At 59.8% G+C, this 22,870-nt stretch overlaps 1 protein-coding gene across 1 annotated transcript in view; it reads left to right on the top strand.

Moving 5' to 3' along the window:
- The first annotated feature begins 6,757 nt into the window (after positions 1-6,757).
- The window catches only part of Ajap1 (adherens junctions associated protein 1), a 93,162-nt gene continuing 77,049 nt past the window's right edge, over positions 6,758-22,870 (top strand). The window contains exon 1 of the mRNA XM_026386140.2: positions 6,758-6,786. Within this exon, the coding sequence (XP_026241925.1) occupies positions 6,758-6,786 (29 nt within the window). The remainder of the gene's footprint in view (positions 6,787-22,870) is intronic.

The raw sequence follows: 22,870 nt of genomic DNA on the forward strand, positions 1-22,870 counted from the left end.
ACACTGCCATCAGGGTCCTGCTCTGTGACAGACTCAGGGAGCAGGGTGTGAAGTGGGGTGCGAGGTGCTTGTCCCTGGGGTGTCCTCCACTGTGCACCTAAAAAGGCCATGACCCCAGCCAGGCCACAGCTGACCCCACCACAGTCTCCTTCCCGCCAAGAGACCTGGACAGCCCTCTTGCACATCAGCAGGCGGTCCTTCAGCCAGGCCCCGCCTAGCTCCACCCACCCCAACACACAGTTCCGCTCTGACCCCTGGGATGGCTCTCAGTCCAGGAAAAGCGACTGTTGCTGGCCCTGTGGGCATGGCCACCCTCCGCTCCAGAGCCCGCTGTATTGGTGACAAACATTTGGAACATTAGACCCAGCGGGGATGTCACTGCAAAGCCCTCTGGCCTTGCGGAGGCTGAGCAAGAGCACACACGCACACCTCGCCCCAAAGACTGACTCAGGGACTGGGCTGAACGCAGACCTCACCAGGCACTGGGCCATGTCTGTCCCGCATCAGGCCGCTCAGTAAGTGACACATCCCCCTCCTCCTCAGCACGTTCTGGAAGCCTCTTCCAGCCTGAGGATAGAGGCACAGACAAGGCATCGTTAGAGGAAGTGGCTCCACTCCATTACTCTCTAGATTGGCAGCAAACAGCCCAGATGCCACCAGTGCCCCTGCTTGGGAAGATGGGGTTTGAGAATTACTGGCCTAGAAGGGGCTGTGGAGGGGCAGCTGCTTTCTGGGGCGTGGAGAACAGTCCTCTCCACATGGTCTGGGCTCCAGTGGAAGGTGAGAAAATGATGATGGTGATGATAATGATGATGTGGGTAAGGATGATGGGGGTGGTGACGGAGGTGAGGGTGGTGGTGATGGGGGTGGTGACGGAGGTGAGGATGTGGTGGTAGTGATGGAGGTGAGGATGTGGTGGTAGTGATGGAGGTGAGGATGTGGTGGTAGTGATGGAGGTGAGGATGTGGTGGTAGTGATGGAGGTGTTAGAGGTGAGGATGGTGGTGTTGGTGGAGGTGAGGGTAATGGGGGTGATGGTGGTGGTGATAGTGGTGTTGGTGATAGTGATGGATAGTGGTAGTGATGAAAGTGGTGATGGAGGTGAGGATGGTGATGGTAAGGGAGATGAGGGTGGTGAGGATAATTGATAGTGCTGGTGATGGAGGTGAAAGTGATAATGGAGGTGAGGGTGATGGTGGTGGTGATGGAGGTAAGGGTAGTGGTGATGGTGATAATGGAGCTGATGGAGGTGAGGATGTGGTGGTAGTGATGGACATGATAGAAGTGAGGATAGTAGTGTTGATGGAGGTGAGGCTAATGGAGGTGAGGCTAACGGGGGTGGTGGTGGTGGTGATGAAGGTGGTGATGGAGGTGAGGATAGTGGTAATTGTGGTGGTGATGGAGGTGAAGGTGGTGGTGATGATAGTGGTGGTGATGGAGGTGAGGATGTGGTGGTAGTGATGGACATGATAGAGGTGAGGATGGTAGTGTTGATGGAAGTGAGGGTAATGGGGATGTTGGTGGTGGTGATGGACACTGGTAGTGATGGAGGTGAGGACCATAATGGTGATGGGCATGAGGGTAATGGAGGTGATGGTGGTGGTGATGATGGTGATGATGATAATGATGGATAGTGGTAGTGATGGAGGTGGTGATGAAGGTGAGAATAGTGATGGTGATGGAGATTGGGGGGTGAGGATAATTGATAGTGGTGGTGATGGAGGTGAGAGTATTAATGGAGGTGAGGATGATGGTGGTGGTGATGGTGGTGATGGAGGTGAGGGTGATGGAGGTGATGGTGGTGGTGATGATGGAGGAGACAGGACCATGGTGGTGGAGATGAGGATGGTGATGGTCTTTTCCTGACTGGTCTCAGCTTCCTCCCTAGATAGAAGCACAGTGCTCAAGACGCATTGGCTGGCCATCTCGGCTAGAGGTGGACCACTCGCCCCACGCCCACTGCCCTGACCGTCTGCCTCTGCTCTCCTGCATGGCAGGCAGGAACCTGGGCAGAGGTGAGCTCTGCTCTGGAATCCCCCAGCTTTGGGTTCTCAGGGTCTCTGTCGGGGCTGCAGGCAGAAGAAGGTCTCAGCTCAGCCCCCGAGGAGAACCTCCCTCCCACAGATCCCATGCTGAGCGGCTCCGGGAGAAGACACAGATTCTGCTGCGAGTTGCTGGCGTTGGGGAGCATGAAGCCAGCATGGCTGTCCCCAGAGCTGCCTGTCCCACCTGGGGCAAGGTTTCCTTCCTCACCCCCAGCACTGCTTGGCCAAGTGACTTGCTTTGGCCACCGAGATGTGCAGCAGTGGCACACCCCTCCCGGCAGGGCCCACCTCCTGACGCCTGTCCTTGGCTGTGTGAGTGACCCAGTGTTCCAGCGAGGAAGCTCCTCCAGGTTGGGTTCAGATGAAGACACTGAGGGGCAAGGCCGATGGGCTGTCGACGGCTGTTGCCATGCACACGCCACGGGCCTTGCTGAGTGACGCCGCCCGGCTCTGGGCGTGTTTGTTGATACAACATAATCCGGTCCTTGCTGACCCGTGTGGTTTATGAGCTGACCCAGGAGAGATCGACAGTGTAGACTCTGGGCACACTCTGCCTTTTCTGCCTGGAGCCGAGGGTCTCCGGACCCTGAGGGCCTCCCTGGGAGGCTGGCACACGCCACCCTGTGCTGAGAGCCAGCAGCGGCCCCTGGAGTGGGCCCCTCGGGTGGCCCTGGGCTGCGGGGTGGTGTCGGCTGCTTTCTGCGGGTGGGCTCTCAGCTCCTGGCTCTCACCTGTGACCCAGCCAAGGGCAGGCCCCCAAGCCCCCAGCAGCAGCCTCCCCGGGAGGGAAAGCCAGCAGGAGAGGCCGGGGGGACGTCAGCGCGGAGGCTGTAAAGAAACTTGTAATAATTTTAATCAGCACTTCCCTCTCATTTAAAACCCCAAACTCTGCTACTTAATCAAACGTCATGCTTAAGCCACATTTACCTCCTTGGGAGAAAAATGAACAATGGCAGCTCAATTTGGCTTTGGATGGGTTTTAAAAATAGTCGAGTCTGTGAAGGCCATTAGGTAAATGGCCTCGGAGAGCCTCGGGGAGGGCCTCCCGCGGGGCCGGCCAGCTCCTTTGTCGAGAAAATAGGAAGGCCAGAGATGAGGCGACCAGCCCACCCTGCCACGGTGGATGGTAGGCCTGGCGTGATGTCTCCCAGGTGGGCATGGCCAACCAGACGGGCCAGCGGAGCTGCAGGCCGCCCGGCACGCCGGGTCCTCTGAGCAGCTGGCCTTTGTGCCCGAGGCAGTGGGTGGGTGTGATCAAGGGTGCATGCGTGCATGTGAAGGCGTGTGGTATGCATGTGCGTCGAGAGGGAGCATGCGTGTGCGTGTGTGCACGGGGGACGCATCTCCCCAGGTTGTGTTTTTCGTTTCACAATATGTAAAACACATGGCCATGTGGTCCTTGAGAGGGAGAATAGAAACAAACGGGAGAGTCGGTGGGCACTGCCTCGAGGACAGCTGGCCGAGAGCCACCTCGGGAAGGTCCAGCCAGTCCTCCCCACCTGCCCAGCAGTGGAGGAGCCGCCAGCCACGGTGCGGTCGATCCTCGCCGCCATCCCCTGGTGACTTGTCCCTGTTGTTGGTCCCAGAAAAACACTTCATCTGTTATCTTCTTATTCCAGGGACCCCCAGGACCTGTGCGTGGAATTCAAGGGGCCTGTTTAAGCTTGTTTGGGGGAAAACAGCATCTTTATTTTTGCTAACCTCAGTGAACTCGATCATGTGCTTCCCTAAGTGTGAGTGACAGATGACAGTGGCGGGACAGTACTCGTGACAGTCCGATCTCGCAACCACGGCCATCTCCACACGATCCTACAGGACCTGCAGGTATCTCCACTCATCTTGGCATCAAAACCGTGGTATTTTGGGATCTGCCCATTGCTTATTTAATGCATTAATAAAGAGGAGAGCTCACTGCCCTCCGAAAGTGTGTGCCCTTAATCTTCCTGGGCCCTGCTGGGGATGGAACCCAGGGCCTGTCTCGCATGCTGTGCACACACCACCCCTGAGCTGCACCCCGCCCGCTAGGCTGGTCTTTTGAGAATGCATTTTGATGTCAGTGTCTATGATCTTGTGTGTGGTAATCTGTGCACTTAAAATGTTCTGAAACAGCCTAGCAGCTTCCATGAGGCTGTGGACGGGGTCCCCAGCACAGACCCAGTCAAGTCTGCCCTCCCCCAGCCCAGCTGGCCCCAGACTGTCAAGCCCCGCTCTTCCGGGACCATATTCCAGCTGCAGGAAAGGCCTGTCAGTGCAGCACCCGGCTTCTGCCACCGCTAGGTGGCAGCAGTGCGGGCACCGAGCCTCTGCTGGTGCCCCTGGGTCCAGCTTGTTCTTGGCAGGACCTCCTTGTCTCCCTGGCCGCTTAATAGAATCCCTTCAGATGAGGGTTCTGGGGGAAGAAGACCCGGGAGATCTGGGCACACAAAGTGCTGACTCACCTCACCGCTGTCTATCTGGGGTGACTGGCACACAGACCACAACAGTCACACTGTGTGGGAGGTCAACTCCTTCAGTCCTTGCAAAAATCCCTATGTTGAAGGAAATAGGAAACCATCTTACAGACGAGGAGACTGAGGGTCTGGGAGGTGAAGATAATGGACCCCGGACTCCAGTCAGTAAATGTGCACCTGGTCTACCCAGGTCCAGGCTCCTCCCAGCATGCTTCAATGTCACCCGCCACTTCCTTGAAATCTTGGTAGGGCAGCAGGTGGGTCCCTCCTTCCGGCTGGATGCAGGCTGGAAGCCTCTGGGTGAGAGGCCTCCTGGGATATGGCAAGTCCCAGCCCAGCTTGCCTGGCTCTGCCTGCCCACAGGCTGCCCCTCCCAGGGAGGCCTCACCTGCAAAGCAGGCTGTGCTGACCGATCCCTCCTGGGTGTGGGAGCGCAGGGTGAGGCCCTAGCTAGACTCTCCTTATGGTCCTGGTCTGGCTTCTCCTCTACTGCTGCTCAGCCTTGATTTCTGAGGCTCCTGATTGTGTATTTCTCCCAGCAACATGGAGAGTTGGAAGTAGGGCTCTGTCCAAACAGTTCAAGGAGCTGGCAGATCCGGCCTTCCATGGACGGTTATCTCTGACAGAAGGGACCCTCAGAAGCTGTCAGCCTCTACTCACACTCTTGCAAATACAGCTCCCTGGGGTAAACCCCGAGGAAGCCCTGGGGTGGGGAAGGAACTGGTGGAGAGTCAAGGAGGCCCAGGTTCCCTGGAAGTCTTGGTGCCTCCAGAGTTGGGGCCTGGCCAGGCAGCAGCTGCTGGAGAGCCCGGAGGGCTGCCCAGGGACTGTTGGATAATCGGGTCAGAAACACTAACGCTCCAACCAGGAACTCAGCGAGTCGGCGGCACCTGCAGCCCTAGAACGAATGGCTAGCAGGACCCAACCCAGCCTCCTCCGGCAGCCTTCTGCGCAGCGCTCGCTCGGTCAGCTCCCGCGGGAGGAAACTTTTCGCACAGCCCCCGCTCCACGCGCCCGTTAGTCCTCCCTCGAGGACGCCCCCTCCCCAAATCAGCGCTCTGAGTCCACTGGGCGTACTCGTAACCGGGTCGGAACCTCTAACTGCTTCGCATGCCATCCGGTTACCGTGGCAACACCATCCGGCGGCGCCAGGCGGTCCAATCGGAGCCTGCGGCCTCTCTCGAGCCTTTCCAAGGTGGGGACCGGGACAAGGCCGGGGATGGGAACAGGGGAGACCCAGGCCCCCGGCAGAGTCGCCCAGGCTGGGCACAGACCCCCGCGGCGAGCAGCGCTACAGCGAGGCGTGGTGGTGAACTAGAGCCGGGGCCGGCCAGGGGCTCGGGCTCCCGTTCGAGGGGCGGGGAAGGCGGGTGACGTGAGCCTGGCCGGGCGGGCGGAGTTGGGACCGGCTCGAGGAGGCGGGGGCGAGCGCGCTGAGAGGCAGACGCGCGAGGGAGGCGGCCGAGCGGCGCAGGCGGCTCTGCGGAGGGCGCGGTGGGCGCGGGCGGCGGGGCCCCGGGATCCCCGCGCGCCTCCTCCGCGCGGCGCCGCCGCCGCGCGTCCCCACGCCCCGCGCTCCACGGCGCCCTCGCTCCGCGCGCCTCCCTTGCCCGCCTCTTGCCAGCCTCCGGGCCGCGGCCGTCTGCAGAGCGAGCGCTCAGACGGAGCTCCCGGGCAACTTGAGCAGCGCCGGTCGGCGGCGGAGCCCTGGACAGAGCCCCCTGACCCTGAGGCGAGTGAGCGGACTCGCGTCCGCCGGAGTGACAGTCGTCCGAATCAGCGGGCAACGCCGACTCTTCGGCGCCGGGCTCCGGCTAGAGGCAAAGCCGCGCACCGCGAGACTCACACCGCTCTCGGCGGGGCCGCCGGCTTTTTCCCCGCCGCCCGGGAGGGCGAAGCCGCGCCTTTTCAGACTCTTGCTTCGCAGCTACAGCACCGGAACGCGCCCCGCCTCGCCGCCACCTTCGCTGTGTCGCCCCCGGAGGGGGCCACAGCCCCGCGCCCCGGCCAGAGGATGTGCGTCCCCGCGGGCCGGCCCGCTTGAGCCATGCGCCCCAACGGCGGCGGCGCGCCGGCCGGCATGGAGCCCCGCGCGGCCGCGCTCTGACTCGCTGTGCGCCCCGCGGCCGGCGGGCGGCGGGCGGCGGCGGACCGAGAGCCGGAGACCGGCGCCACGGGACCGCGACTGAAGCGAGCGGGTGCGGGCGCCGCGCAGATGGCCGGGGCGAGCAAGGTCTGAGGCTCTGCTCCCCGAAACGTGACCATGTGGATTCAACAGCTTTTAGGACTCAGGTGAGCGACCCGGCTGACAACACGGTGCGTGTGGGTGCGTGGGTGACGGGCTGGGCTGAAGCGGCGCTTTCCTCAATGTTGCAAATAAAGAGACCCCCCCCCCCGCGCTTCCCGAAAGCGGCCAGCTGGGCGCACCGGCCAGCTGGGCGCACCGGGGCGGTAGGGCGGCCGCTTGGAGACCAGAGCCCCGCGGCCCCGCAGGGAGCGGCCGGTTTTCCTAGGTCCCTTGTGTCCCGAGGTCGGGGCAGCGGCGTTCGCCCCAACAACCTGGGCAGCGGAGCTGGCCGGGCGCGCCCGCAGTTGCCGGCGCCAGCAGCGCAGTGTCCTGGCCGGCCGCCCCAGCGCGCCTCCTCTCCGGAGCCCAGGGCGAGGCACGGGCTGCTGGGCGCGGCGGCGGGCGCAGGAATCGGGGCTTCTAGGGAAAGCCAGCGCTCCTGGCTCCCGGGGAGAACGCTGCAGGCGGAGTCGGAGGAAAGCTGAACCAGCCGCTCCACCCGCCCTTCTATCTCTTCCTCTGGGCCCGGGACTGAACCGGAGCCTCCTAGGATCCCAGCTGACGACCCAGCTGTGTTTGGGTGACCTCCGGGCCGACTGCCGCGCACAGCTGGCGGGCAACTGAGACTGGAGAGCCCGGGCTCTGGGGGAGCAACAGCAGGCAGACTGCCGAACCACTCACATGCACACACTCCTCCGCGTGGGTGAGCCAGGGTGCTGGTCTATGTCCCCGACTCCAGGGTCCCGCTCAAACAGGGTTCTAGCCCAGACACTGTGGCGCGAGCTTTCAGAAGGACCCTTCTCAGCAAACTTTGCCCACCCACCCGGGTACTCTGACTCCATGGGCCCCTGCTTTGGGGGCCCCAGGGCCAACCAGAACGCGCTTGTCCCCTTTAGAGCTACCTTCTACCCCTCTCGCTCTGGCCAGGGTCTCCTGCAGAGCTGGTGCTTTGGGGTCGGGGCTGGAGCCCAGAGCCAAGAGGACTTAAGGTGGAGGCGGAGAAAACCTGCTTGCGGTTCTCGAGTTTGTCCACTGGGATGCACTGCGCTCCCGCGATGGGGCTGAAGGGGGTCAGCAGTTGCTAGAACAGGCTGCCTCCGCCGCCCCCACCTGGCGTGAAGCTGGGGGGAGTGGGGCAAAGGGAGGGAGGATGAGTGCGCGTCCTGATTTTGAGAAATGGAAAGGGGACTAGCCTGCCAAGGGTTTTCTAGCTACCCTTGATTTATGAGTCGATTTGGCACGGAGGGGGTAAATGCTGTTTAACACATCTCATGAAAATTGTCAAATGTTCTCATTGGCATCCCTTTGCCTGTCCACGGGACTTGATTGTGGCTGTGGGATTTAAGAGGTTAATCATGAAGCTGATCCTGTGGGGTGTTGGTTGTTGCTGGGCCTGGATCAACTGATTGGTGTGCTTGGGCTAGATAAGGTTTGGGCTTGGGGTGTCGGCAAAAGGGAGCAAGGACAGCTTTGCCCAGATGACCCGGATCCAGGTGCCCTGCCAGCCTGCAGTATGCGCTTCAGCTCTGGATTGTCCCGGGTCTCTGCCAGACCCCATGGCCTGGTGAATGACCAAACAGTTCTCCACCCTGCCCGGCAGTCACCTTTAGCTCCTGAATGCTTCCGGAGCTGCCTCCTGCCACTAGGTTGCTGATGGCAACTTACTTGAACAGGCTCAGGCTTTTTTTTTTTTTTTATTGCTAAGTTACTAGATTGAAAGATGAATTCATTTTGATAAGGGAAGAGGAGAACAAATATTATGCACAGAAACCTCTCTTTTGATTCAACATTCTCTAAAACAATTTCTTTACAGCATCCCCACCTAAGAGCTTCCTGAGATTTTGCTTTCTGAAATAGTTCTGTTGGTGATTTTGAAGTATGACCTTTTGTTTTTTCCCCATCGATGTTAGCACGGGAGATATTCTGTAAATGTGCCTCTATGGATGAGCTGTCACCTCTCCGCGATCTTGATGGCAGAGCTCTCGGTCATATTTGCTAGTGCAGACTCCTGGCTAGGGTGAGAGGCCCGAGCCAGGGGGTCTGGTGGCTGCACATCACTCTGGAGGCACAGGGGCTGGGAACAAGGGGTCTCTTGCTCACGATCTGGAGGTGCACTCTTCCTTTCCAGAAAGCCTTGGGCCTCTGCTTGCAAGTTTGCTGCCTGGCTCCCCAGGTGAGCACTGGGCATCTTGCTACTGAGCTTGGAGGCTGGTTCGGACAGGTAGAGGCTGAACCTCCCGTGGAGGCCACAGAAGACAGTGCAAGCTCTGCCAGGAAGAGTCTCCTTTAACCTGGGGGAGGGGCTTCTCAGCTCCAAGGCGAAGTCTGGGCATGGTTATTTCCTTTTGTGTTGGAGCTGAGCTGTACTTGGAGCCTTGACTTTTTAGGAGAGAGAAGCAGATGGAGTCTAATCGATCTACTTTTCTGGTTTTTTTTTTTTTTTGGTGGTGGTGGTGGTGCTAATTGCATCCAAATGCAAAGCTACTTCCCAGCACAGGGAAGGGCAGCCCTTGAAGGAGACCCTGGGACAGCAGCCGGGAGGGTGTGCTTACTCAGCAGGCTGCCCCGAGTTCTGAGTTTGGCTGCCTGGTCGCAAGTGGAGCTTCCCACGTCCATCCCAGCCTGCTCAGGACTGCGACCCCTTGCAGAGGGCCCGTGCTCACTCCCAGGCTGTGTGCCTCGGGGTTACTTGTCTCTTCTCACTGCCCCTTCTCTCTGGGCCCCGGGCATGTCTAACCATACCGTTCGGTTCCTCAAGTCCTCAGTGTGCCTGCTGTTATGTGCCCGGGCCTCCCGCAGGGACCCGCGGAGCTGGCTCACACTGTCCCTGACTAAAGTCCCCCAGCAGCTGGAGCTGAACAGCCCAACGGATGGAGTCCAACGCTCTGTCCACAGCGCCGCGCTCCCGGTGAATCCTGGCTGGTGCCGACTTCCAGCTGCTGCTACTAAATTGATTGCCACTGGAATCTGTGTAGTGTCAGCCTCTGTGATACCCATCAGGGACAATAATGCTCGAATAAATCGCAAATTTAGGAGGCAGCTCAAATCTTCAGCAACATGAGTCCGTCCACCTTAAGCTCGGCCCTTGTTGGGGATCCGTGGTCCTGCTGGGGAGCCGGGGGTGGACCCCTCCCAGCCGTCTCTGTTGTCTATTTATTTTAATCACCTCTTCCTTTGCCTCTGTGCATTGGAGAGCGAAGCAGGCCAGGCAGCACAGGAGCTGAGCTGAGACAGCTCTGCGCCTCCCTGGGGCGTCTGTCTGTGGGTCCCTGGAGAGGGATCAGCTTGCTTTCCCCTCTGTGTGCCTCAGCCTTCTGGCAGGGGTGGCTCTGGGGATGGCTGTGTCCCACCCCAGACACATCACCCTGGTCCCAGCCTCTGTCTCTGACACAAACAAGGCACGTGGAAGATGTGGCTCTGTGCCCCCTGCGCCCTGTGTCCCTGAGACTGGGTGGGAGCCCACCGGACGCCTGGATGGTGTGGAAGAAGGCTGCTCCCTGGGTCCCCATGAGGTGGGTGGGCCCAGAGCTCAGCTGCAGTCTGCACGGAGCCCGGAGCGCCGGGGCTCCTCCCGGGGGTGGCGTTGGAGTCATCTGCTTTAAATACGGAGCTGCCAAGTTTTCTTCAAAGGGTTACAAGTCAGTAGAGACCAAATTGATGTAAAGATTAGCTTGGAAAGCCAAATATATCCTTGATCTAGATTTCCACGTTTGAAGTCTGGCTGGAGAGGACTGCTCCTGCCCAGTGCCAGTCAGACAGGAGGGGGAGGCGGGAGCAGGGGCTCGCTGGGGCCAGAGCAGACAAACAGGGTGCACCTGACCCTGCTTTCTGTTCCTCGGAGACCCCTTCCAGGAATTCAAAGGGGCTGGTGACTCATGAGGCCACCGAGTGGGGAGCGGTGGTTACATAACTCAGATTAACTCTCAGTTAATCTGCTGCGAGCAGCAAGTCGGGCCCGAGTGTGCCCATGGCAGAGTCAGGCCTTCAGGGTGCCCTGGGCCCTCTGGATTCCCTCCCTGTCGGGGCTGGGGCCAGACCCAGGTGGAGGAGGGCAGCTGCTACCCCTCGTCAGGGTCACGACCTGAACCCCACCATAACCAACCAGGGGTGGTGGGTGCTGCTTCAGTGCCAGATCCCCAAAGCCCCTCCAGGACTCCGGTGAAGACGGGGCCTGTCCTGCTGCTGGGGAGCTTGGCACCTGCCTGACTGTGGATGGCCCGAGTTAACTGGGACAGGCAGGCACAGAGAAGTGGCCTGAGCGCTGCTGGCCAAGAGCTCCTCCGATGACAGATGACAGCACCAGGATCCTACCATTGGTCGCTGGGATCTTAAAGTTGGTAAATATTGACAGTAAAACCAGAGGAGCCCCAGGGGAGGACAGTGTGTCCCAAGTCATGTGTCTGCAGAGGACCTGGGCATTCCGACAGCTGGACGGGAGGCACAGAGAGAGGAGTCAGGGCCGTCTGTGTCTGTGTCCGGGGGGAGCTCTGGAAAAGGCCACACCTTTTTTTTTCTTTTTTCCCCTCTGGTCTGGGGATGGAATCTGGGGCCTGGCACGTTTGCAGCCAGCTCTCTACTACGAGCTGCATCTCCAGACCAACTTGGTTTCTTTATCCATCCCCCAAAAGTTTGGTGGCTCAAAGCTGAATTCTTCTGTGCTTCACATCCTGTGGCCTGCGCCTTCTGAGCTCACCCCAGACTGCGCTTGTGTGGTCTGCTCCCTGGACTTCAACTGTTCATGGTGCTTTCCCTTGGTACAGGCCCAGGAGGAGGGCCAGGCGGGACCCCACCTGTCTGCCTTCCCGTCTTTGCCAGCCCTGTGGGCAGTTCCCTGAGCTGTGTGGCTCCTGGGGCTCTGCTGCCCATTGTCCTAGGGAAGTCACGCTGCTCCCTGACTCTGCTGGGGCAGCTCGAAGGGGCCGCCACTGCAGCAGCAGCAGCAGCAGCAGCAGCAGCAGCAGCAGGAATATGAACCTGGCTGTGAGGAGCAGGGGCTGTGTTGGTTGGGAACACGCAGGACCTCGGTGCAAGGCTCCTGTTCTGCCCTGGAGCAGAGCGCAGGGTCCCGGCTGAGCCACCCTGTGGGCAGTGCGGTGGAGGGTCTGGCACTAGGAGACACTGGGGTGTCTGCGGACGGAAAGTGTGTCGCCGTGGCACAGTGCCCCTGTTTCATCGAGTCACGGGTTGTGGCCGGCTGCGCACGGAGATCCAGGAACGCGCTCGCAGCCTCAGGCTTGGGTGCTCTCCTGCCCCAGATAGAGGCTCGCTCTTCAGCCTGGCTCCCTGGTGCTCTCAATCCTACCCACAGCGACGGCTCCTCGGGCTTGAGGATTTTGTCACGATCAGAGTACAGAGATGCTCAGGAGAAACCGTGCCATCAGCTCTGCCGTCATTATCAGTTCAGGAGGAGTGACAGTGTCAGACCTTCAGCTGCCTGGAGGGAGGGGGTGCCGTGGGCGGGAACAGGGGGGGTGCGGTGCAGGCCTGGCTGTGGGTGAGGGAGCAGAGCTGCTGCTGGCCGGGGCAGATGGGGCTGAAGACCCTGCCTGCAGCCCTGGTGGGGACTCGAGCAGTCGCTCCCCTGGGGAAAGGGGATGGAGGCAGGCCAGGTGCCTCCAAGAGAGGCCTTGGCCTCCATCCTGGGCAGGGAGCGCTGGGTGTGTGGTGTGTCTGACCTGCTCGGGGTTTTACTCTGAACTGCCCCCTCCCGGGCCCCGTAGGAGCCTCAGAAGTCACTTTGGATAAGCGGCTGCCCTCCATGTCCCCCGTCCTGGGGACTGGCCTCTGCTCTCAGCCTCATCCTCCCCTGCGTTCTTCCTCGGTGCTCGGGTGGGGGCACCCACCGTCCTCAGCAGACGCACGGCAGACCCACGGGCCAGCCCGTCTCTGCCCTCAGGGAGGGAACAGTCTTCCTCCTCGGGGAGAGGCCAGCACTCCCTGCAGACAGAAACACAAGCCACGTCGGTGCTTCCCAACTCTCAGGAGCTGCGTGAGAAAATAGATGGAAAAGATTGGAAATGTATTTAATTTAACCCAGTCCCACCCGACTGTGGTCATTTCGAGGAGAAACGGTGTTAATGGGCTTGAGTGTCCGCTGTCCCTCGCTGCCTTGGGATCAGGTGTGTGACTTATTCTTAGAAGACATCTGCGTTTCCGGTTTCCGGATTGCCACGCGGGACTGGTGACTGTCGGGTCAGTTTAGACATTTCCGAGGGAAACCCAGAAGCGGTGTCTTTAGGACACCCCCGAGTGTCTGCCTTCAGCACTGTCCCTGTCCAGCGTGGGCGCTGGAGGCCACCAGGCAGCTTCCTTCCTTACCCGCTGGGGCGTCTGTGAGCACCCGTGCCATCCAGGGTGTGCCCGCACCAGAGCAGCAAGGGGAGCTGTGGCTGCTATCTTTGTGGCCTGTGGCCCAGAGAGCTGTGCCAGCTGAGCCTTTGCACCCTCTGGGCACCTCTCCCACCAGTGTGTAACGAGCATAGCCGCAGGATCCTGGGGTGGGGGGTGGAAGACTGCTCAGTGTAATAGGCTTCCCGAGGTCAGGGGGGAGGGGTCAGGTGACTGACGGTGAGACCAGCAGGTGCAAAGGTGGGTCAGAGGCTGGGCTGGCTGCCAAAGGAGAGCTGGCCTCTCAGAGCGCACATGTGCTCCCCTGGACATCCCAGGCAGCACTGGGCCTGCACCCTGCAGTTCCTGAGTGAATGCCCCAGGAGGTCAGATGTCCCAGGGTCCCTGAGCTTCATCTGCACAGGCTCAGCTTGGTCCTGTCCCCTGCACCCAGCACGTCACAGAGGCCCAGAGACTCCCATGTTGTGCACCAGCACGTCACAGAGGCCCAGAGACTCCCGTGTTGGGCCTCCAGGAGGAGGAGACATGGCAAAGGGGCACAGAGGCCTGGTTTGAATGTCAGCTCCTGAGGGCCTGCACCAGGAACTTGGTCGTGCACATCTGTGTACGTGTGAGTGTGCCCGTGTGTTGTGTGTGAGTGTGTGGGGTGCAGGTGAGCACGTCGTGTGAGGAGCTGGGATCCTAGGTATCGGTGCAGACATGACCAGGGACCCTGTCGCCAAGTGAACAACCAGTTCTTCAAATCTCCCGGCCCTCACAGGGTTGCGTTGCAAACTTGCAGTGCTCCTTCTGTGAATCCAAACCAAGAATCGTGGCAGGAGGCGTGGTTAGGACCAGAGGGGCACCTGGTCCCACCAGGCTGGCCAGGGCTAGGTAGGACAGTGGGCTGTCATGGTGAGTTGGTATTGCCCACCAGATGGGTAGCTTGCTGCTAGACACAGCCCCCAGGAGGTGGTGTCTGAAAGGTGGGCTGAGTGAGCATGGAGGAACACGTCTGGGTTCCCAGGGCCTCTGCTGTGGTGACCATGTGATCCCCCATGGTCGCCCTTCCTTAGGTACCAGTAATTTGTATTGAAGGAAAATCCCCCATTTGGAGCTGATTTAAACAGAAGCTCTCTAAGGTCTGAGATAGCTTCCATATTGATCTGATTTAATTATTTTGAATGCACCAACTGGGTTAAGCAGGGCAGATTCCCACTGAGACCCTGGGATTTGAACTTATGGATCCTTGTGACAGCATCAAACCAAGCCGCTTCTGACAGCAAGGGCTGATGTGAAGACCTTCTCTGAATGACACATGGATCCTGCTGTCTGTCATCCTGAAGGGCCAGGAAGGCTTCAGGTACCAGCTGCTCCAGGAGCAGGGTCTCCAAAGGGCTCCGTGCTGGCGGAGGAGCCATGGTGTGTGGGGGCTGTGGGGTGCGTTCACACTGTTTCCTGGAAGGCCTGGTTTTGGAAGATGTTTAGACTGAAGGAGGGGAAAATCCCCATGGGTAGAGCCTGGCACCAGGAGATGCCATTAAACATTAATGCCTTCAACTCATTTGATGAAACTGGCATCACTTTGAAATCAAAGCCCAACCAAAGCACAAGAAACGTCAAACCACAGAGCAGCACAGCAATATTGTTTGTGAAAACAGGCAAAGAGTTTTTAATAAAATATTAGTACATAGAACTCAGCGATATGCCAAGAGAAGTCCACGCCGTGGCCAAGGGGGGTTCATTCCATGAATACAAGGATGGTTTGACGCTGGGAAATCAGTCAGTGCTGTCTGCCATGTCAAAAATCTACAGAGAGAGTTAGGGAGCCACATGGGTTGGCCCAGAGAAGGCACTGACCACGGCCGACCTGTGCTCGCGACGGCACCCCTCAGTGCAGTAGGAACGGGCGCTTCCTCAACCCCATGGGGGACACCTGTCAGACCTGTTGCTCACACTCCGTTCTTCATCGTGAGAAATGGCTCATTTACCAGGAGACCAGGATGACTTCCTAACCAGTGTGATACAGGAACACTGAGGGACAAGGGCCAGCAGAAAAATGCAGCTGTCCACCTGGGCCATGGAAGGACTGTACCATGTCTCAGCAAAACCCTGGCCAGCGGTCCACAGGTCACGGAGCACAGGCTAATTGTACAAGATCAGTTGTGTTTCTGTCAACAAGCAGGAAGATCAGAAACTAACACCAAAGATCCAGCTTTCCTTCATTGTAGCAAGAACCTGGGACGAATCAGCCTGAACGGAGGACATTATTCTGACTCATGGCTTCAGAGGCCTCCGCCCAGTGCTGGTGGGGCCTGGGAAGCACCGTGCACCACGGCAGATGGTGTGGCAGAGGAGATACTCCCCGCACAGCAGCTGGGAAGCCACAGAGCAAGGAGAGGCAGAGTCCCTGGGTCCCCTTCAAGGCCATGCCCTCAGGGACCTCACTTCCTCCCAGCAGGCCCACCGTCTAAAGGCTCCACCTCCTCCCGACAGCGCCAACCTGGGGGCCTTTGGCAGACATGCCGGATGCAGCCTGTTACAAACGTCATTTACAGCTGCCCAGATGGAATGCTTGGATGTAGCAAGAAACCAACAAAAGCTACCCTGAGTTTTTTGGTTTTTTTTTTTTATGCTGAAAATGACACAAAGTTGATAAAAGAAATCTAAGATTGTAAGTCGATGGAAAGACATACCATGTTCATGGATTGGAGGATGCGTCACACCCAGGATGTTACTTGTCTAACTGCAGGAGAATTTAAGGCCATTCTTACAGCAAAATCTCAGCAAGAACTTCATACATATAAGAAAGATTATTCTAAAACTCATGGGTAGAGGCAAAGGGACAAGAACAGCGGATTGTGAGACTTGTGGAGCAGCAGGAGGTGGGACGGCGTTCAGCAGTGAAGGAGCAGAGATCTGTGAACCAGAGCAGGCAGAAGGGGACCGTGCGAGTGTGCTCAACTAAATTTGCCAGATCAGCGGGGAAGAGGTGTCCTTTTCAACGAAGGGCACCGGAGCTACCAGACATCCGTCACCAAAAAGAAAATCAAATGCACCTCGAGTCCCATGCTTTTTTCAGAAATTAACTCAGAACGGATCCTAGAATCCAGTGCAAAATATACAGCCATAAACTTTCAGAAAACAGGAAGAATGCTTCAGGAAAAGAGTCTCTAGACTTGACACCCAAAACAACATCCATTGATGGAAAAATTGATAAATTGGACCTCCTCGGAATGAAATGCACCTTATGGAAGACTCCTCAGTTGAGAAGACAACGCACGGAGCAGGAGATATTTCTGAACTGCACATCTGATGCAGAGTAGCATCGGGGATGTATGAAGGGCTCTTCATGGGAGGAGAGAAATCAGAAGGATGTTCCACAGAGGAGGCACTCAGATTGCAGAGAGTGGTGGGAAGATGCTGGGCTCCACTGACCACTAGTGAAAGGAATTGGAGGGCAGGAGCAAAACCCGCCTGACCACCAAGTTCCAGCAGGGAACAGAGGAACTAGATGGTGCTGAGGGTGCTGGTGGGGAAGGAAGCTGCTCCGGCTGCCCGGAAGAGCAACAGAGTCTGCAGCAGCTCCCCTGGTGCCCTGCCCCACCAGTGCTCCATGGTAAGAACGAGGGTCACTGGTGCACCCAACAGTCTGTCTGCACGGACCTCCAGGGACCATGCCCAGTGAGAAAGGAGCCATTCCCAAAGGGGGCAGACGGCATGGTGCTCCCACAGCACTGGAGTGGCAGAGTCCTAGGAATGAGAATAGAACAGTGGTTTCTAGGGATACCAAGGTGGGGTAACAGGAGGGACTTTTGTGGCCGTGGAAATGTCACCTTTACCGCCTGCCTGTCAATGACCTGATTGTATCATTCACTGTGTTTTTGCAAGATGTTCCCACTAGGGGAGCCGGGGTCAGGGGTGCAGGGATGGCTGAGTGCCTGTCTGCGGGTCCCTGAGTCGACAGCTGGCAGATGAGGCGAGCGTGGTTGCAGGCTTCTCTGCCGTCTGGCGGGGAGCTGGGCGGGTACAGGTGCGCGGTGCTTCCCTCTTGGGGAACGCGGTCAGCGGTGATGTGGGAGTGGGCACGGCTTCCCTGGCAGCCAGCGCACTGCAAAGCCTTCGCAGGAGGCGGGGCCGTGTCTGCCCAGCTCTGGGGACAGGGTGCAGCGTGTGCACGTGGCTGCTGTTAGGAGATCCATCATCAGTGACAGTAATAAATGACCCGGTGCATAATTACGGGATAAGAGGAGCTGTCCAGATCCTTACGTAAATCAGGTCAGCTCCGAAAATAGAGCAGGCTGCTCGGGGTCAGTCCCACTTTCCACGCTGGCGCGAAGGGTGCTTCAAGACCAGGCTGGAGGATCCGGAGCCAAAGGCAGGGACCAAGGCGTCTTCTTTCTGGTTCAGTGAAGCCGGGGCTGCGGGTTTGTCAGAGGCGGGCGCTGGTTCCCGGCTCTGCGCTCCTCACTTCACTGGGTCTGCAGGATAAGAACTGGGGCGGGGCCCTGTGAGCAAGGGGCAGAGCCCAGTGGCACCACCCATCCAGCTGTGGGCCTCTAGCTCTTACCAGGGGTGCCCCTCACTCCTCCTCCTGTCTTCCCACCCAGCTTGGAGGTGCCCAAACCAGCCATGTTTCCAGGACTTTCCATAACCAAGGCTTTGTGGCAGGTGACCAAAACGCACTGAGCTGCCCACCCCACCTAAGTGGTCGCCGTCCACGCACATGATCCTTGTGAGGCTCAAATTGTTGCTCTCATTCTTCACAGCATGAAACTGAAGCTCAGAGAGGTAGAGTAATTTGCCCCAGGTCACACAGCTACTGGAGGGAGGGCTGGGATTTGAATCCAGATTTCGGGGACTCCCAACTCCCTTTATGCACTTTCTTCCATCCCCTGTGACACTCGTGTTGTAGATAAAATCCATTTCTATTTCTGTTTTATATAAACTGTCTATTAAGTTACACAGGGTCCTTTTGGGGAAAAGAAAACAAAGTTTAAAAAAATAATAAAAGATAAAAGCAACCGCTGCTGCTCTGGAGCCGAGTCAGCACCTGGGTCTGGCCAGTCTCCCTGCCCCCAGGTGTCAGTCAGAGGCTTCTCCAGATGAGAGCTGATTTCATGGCCAAGAGTTAACGAAATGCCGAGGGGAGATGAAGACGTTTCCGTGACACAGATCCTCCTGCTCAGTCTACTTAATCATTAAAAATAAATATGTCGCCGAATCCACCAGGGCTCGGGACAGCGCTCCTGACGCTCCACGGCCAGGTGGGGAGTGGTCGGCCGCGGGTGAGTGTGCCCAGTGCTGGGCACTGTCCCTGTGGCGCATCCGCAGCCCTGGCCTGGCCTCTGCCCCGCTCCCCTGGGTCCCTCCCGGCCTCCGAGCCGCTCACCTGCCGGGATCCTTGTGAGGGTGGAGGGGACACCTGCGGTCCTTCCCCCGCCTCCTCCTCCACGGCCTGGGGTCCCTGGGGCGCGTGACGTCACTCCTCCCTGCCCGGGGCAGGCTCCACTGTGGAGACGGTGGACACTGCGGTGTGTCCTCCAGGCGCTGGTGGACGTTGCGGTTGGGTCCCCTTCAGGTCTGGTGCGCGCGCTGCCGGGAACCAGGTGGGTTCTCCTGCCGCCTTCGCGCTCCCTGCCCTGGGGTGGACGCTGTGGACGCTGCGGCCACAGCGCTCCTGGTGCCGGGTCGCGCCTCTGTGCCAGATCCGCCCCTTCCCCGTGCGCGCACGGCACCGGCCGCGGCCCGGTCCTCATTTCTCATTCAGTAAACATGACTGGGTGACAAGTGTGAGCTCCACGGTGCAGCGTCCCGGTGACACAAAGACAAGGACAAAACTTTCCATTCTGCCTTGGTACAGAGACGCTGCGGTGGGGACACTGGGACTCATGGGAAGAAGGGCTTCGTGTGGCCACTCTTAAAGGACACACACCAGGCCTTCTGGGCCCTGGGACCCAGGCTGGATGTCCTCGGAGGAAGCCACTGTGGACTCTGTCCCATGGAGTCCTCTTTGAGGGCTCTGGGCACGTGTCTGGGGAAGAGGCAATGGTGGGTTGCAGGCTGGTTCAGAGCTCGGGTCTCGCTGCCCCGTCCTGCAGCAGGTCGGGAGGCTCCCTCACCCGCAGGCCCCGTGGGTTCCAGTGGCGGACGATACGTGGAGTGGAGCCTGTTTTCTTAGACGAGGAAGCGGAAGCGGATAAGGAGCATCTTGGGAGGGGAGGACAAGGCCCCGGCCCTGGCCACATTGGCTTTCAGGCTATGGGGTGGCGGTGGGCTCCTGGTGTCCTTCCTGGGCTGGCCCCTCATGAGTGGATGTGAGTCAGGGTCCAGCTGCCCTAGGGCCCTGGCTGTGGATTGTCAGTGGGTGTGGACAGGGACTCTAGGCCTGGGGCTAGAGGACATCTTAACCCTGCTGCCCCTTGTGGACTGCTGGGCAGCCCCAGGTTGAGAAGGACCCTGAGGTCTTGGGGCGTGGAGAGGGAGACATGCTGTAGGCCGTGGTCCTGTCCAGGCTGGGCACGGGTGGGAGATGGTCTCCTGTGCAGGAGGGCCGGGCGCAGGGGCAAGTGTGCAGTACACCAGAGGGCGCCCCTGCAGGCCACCACCCTTCTATGTCCTCTGCACGTCCCAGCTCATCCCTGCAACACTGCTGTGACACAGGTGCTTTGGTTATCTCCCCCCCACCCCAGGGAGGCACAGAGACGTTGAGGGACTTGTCCCAGGTCACAGAGCAGGCAAACAGCAGAGCCAGGACTCAGCCCCAGGCAGTGGGCTCCAGCATCACCCTCCCAACCGGGGCATCCTGAGCTTCCTGTTCTAGAAGGTGACCCACTGGGTTTGAATGTCTTTGAGGAACATGATGTCCCCCAGGCTGAGCCCAGCTACACACAGAGAATCCAGGACACGGAGGTGAAGGCCTGAGCCTGGTGGAGGGACAGCAGTGGTGGGGGGCCCTTGACAGCGGAAGCCCGTGCTGGTGGTCAGGGCAGTGTCCGTCGGGCCTGGCCTGGGACACGTGGGCTGCTCTTGCTTGAGGCCAGCCAGGTGGGGACGTCCCTTCAGCTCTCCCCACCTTTGCTGGGGGTCCTCCACTGGGGCCCACCTGCCAGCTGTGGGTCTGCAGTGCCACCCAGGAATGGCTCTGGGGAGAGCAGGCGTGGGGCGGGCCCAGCCCACCCTTGCTTCCGTTTCCTGGGCCTGACCTTGGTGACAGTCACTCAGTGCCAAGTTGCTTCCTCGGGAGCATCAGAGCAGTTGGGCTCACCTTGGACGTCAGTGTCCCGTGGCCACCCTCCCAGACGGCCCACCCTGAGGAGGAGCACAAGTTCCACTGCGAGTTGTCACAAGGAGGCGTCCGGCGAGGGAAGGGATTCCCATGAATGCAGGGAGGCCTCTAGGCGTGCAGCCCTGGTTTTGGGGGGCGGGTATTTGTTTTTAAGAGTCCACTCCTAGGCAGGGTCTTAGCAAGAGATCACCAGGCCAGTCTTTGAGACCTGAGCCTTCACCTCTGGAGAGGCCGAGGCCGACATTCCCCCGTGGGAAGGAGCTGTCATCAGGAGGGGGATGGACCCCGGGGGGGGGGCAGTGCTGAGCCAGGCCCCACCCCTCGTCTTCATGGCGAAGATTCAGGACTCTACCCAGATGCTGACAAGAGCCGCGCTTCCTGCGAGGACAGCGGCTTCCCGGGCGCAAGGATTCTTTAGGGAGCCAATTATGCAAGACAAGAGTAAGCATGTTTATTTTTATGACACTGCATTTCAAAATCCCAGAAAATGTTGGTGGACTGGCCCCATTAGTCCCCGGGTGCTGTGGCATGGCCCCCACAGGCTGCCAGGGCCCCGGGCTGTGGCTGGAGCCCTGGAAATGGGCTGGTCCCTGCCCAGCACCACCCAGAGGGCCTCCGGGAGTCCCAGGCTGCAGCTCCTTCCCCCCGCCCAGCACTTGGCAGCAGTTTGATTCTTTCCACAGCAGCCGGCTACTCCCGCAAACCCGACCTGTTACGCACCCCCCCTCCCCGTCATGTGTCCCTGGGGGGGGGGGTCTCACCTAGAGGGCAGGGCTGTGGTTCTGTAGCACCAGCCACCCAGGGGGCTCTCAGGGCCTGCTGTCCCCGACAAGAGCCAGGCAGGCCGCAGGCAAGCTTTGTCCAGGGAGGAGCTGGCTGTGGGCCTGGCACGCACACCCGGCAGAGGCCGGCAGAGGCAGGTGATCTGGCTGAGCCCCGCACTGTGCTGGGCAGGAGGAGGACCCATCTCCTGGTGTCTCCCGAGTCCCCAGGGGAGTGGGCGGGGAGGTGCAGATGGACTGGCAGGAGCTGGGAGGAGCCCCCTGGAGCTCTGGGGACTTCCTGGAGGGAGAGACTCTGGGCCCAAGGTTCAGGGGACGGGTGGAGGGAAGCCAGGTGGCCCAAGAGGAAGAGAGGGACACCCAGGCAGCGGGAGGGTGGCTTCAGTGCACCTTTGCACACTTGCTGTGAGTGTGGGAGCAGGCACTTGCACACCTTGCCCAGGATGCCCCGCCCACCCCCAGGAGGAGGCAGGTGCCCGGGAGCCTGCGGCGCTGGGCGCATGGGGCAGTGGAATGGAGGCAGCTGGAGAGGTCCTGGGCCCTGGCCTGGGTCCTGGAGACTGCGGGCTACGGGGGTCGGGGCCAGGAGGGGTGGCTCTGGGCCTGAGTGTGTCCAGGGGGAAAGAAAGACGGCCCTGGACGGGAAGGTGCAGGGGTGGACTGAAGGCCTGGAGAAGCAGGGAGGCAGAGCCTGGGGTCCAGGGACAGCGCCAGTCCAGAGGCTGAGTGCCGGGGCGAGGCAGGAAAGGCAGCCTGGGGGCTGTGACGGGGACGAGTCCCAGGAGGCCAGGCCCCTGGACCCCGGGCTGGAGTGGTGTCTGAGGCCCCCGTGGGGAAGCTGCTGACGGCCGGGCCCTTCCTTCCCTGGGCCCCCTGCTGTCCTCCCACCCTCAAAGCTCCCCAGTGGCTCCCCAGGGACCTGGTCACCCAGAGACAGCCCCCCTCCCCCCTACTTACCTCCTCCCAAGCCGTGCTGCTGAGCCTGGGGAGGAGCCTGGGGAGGAGCCTGGGGAGGAGCCTGGGGTGCCAGGTGGGGCCAGCAGCCCTGGTCAGTACCTACGCACGTTCCATCAAGAGAAGACACGGGACACTTGGCTCCTCCCCCACTGTCAAGAGGGTGGTGGGTTCCGTAGCCCCCGTGGGGGCCGAACCTGTGTGTCAGTGAGGCTGGGGCTCCTCCATCACCAGGGCAAGTGGTGTGAGGGCCACGTGCAGGGTGGGTGTGTGGCAAGTGCTCGGTGTCCGTGACCTGGGATGTCGCCACCCACTGCAGGTCTGCCCTCCTCCTCATCAGCTGCCAAGCAGCCCACAGACTTCAGTTAAAATCTCACAGCCGAGGCCAGGGTCAGGAAGCAGCCTTGGCCTTCTTTCCCATATGGTAAACTGAGGCAGAGGGGCTTCTGCCGTTGTCCTGAGGTCACGGAAGTCGGCAGGGCAGCGCCCGGACACCAACAGAACGTGCCCCTGACTCTTCCCCAGCCACCATCCAGCCTCCTTCCTGGGAGAAGGAGGCGAGGGCCAGCGGGCTCTCCATGCAGGCCCTGCATGTCCGAGGCACACGGCCTGCACTGGGCAGGCCTGCTGGCCCTGCTGCCTTCAGCAGTCCTCACTGACTTCAGAGAGAGTCTGAAGTCCCTGAAGCTCTGAGACAAAGGGATTGCTTCATGACTCTGTCCCTCCATGATCCCAGGG

Source organism: Urocitellus parryii, chromosome 11, assembly GCF_045843805.1.
Source record: "Urocitellus parryii isolate mUroPar1 chromosome 11, mUroPar1.hap1, whole genome shotgun sequence".
In the NCBI taxonomy this organism is placed as follows: Eukaryota; Metazoa; Chordata; class Mammalia; order Rodentia; family Sciuridae; genus Urocitellus; species Urocitellus parryii.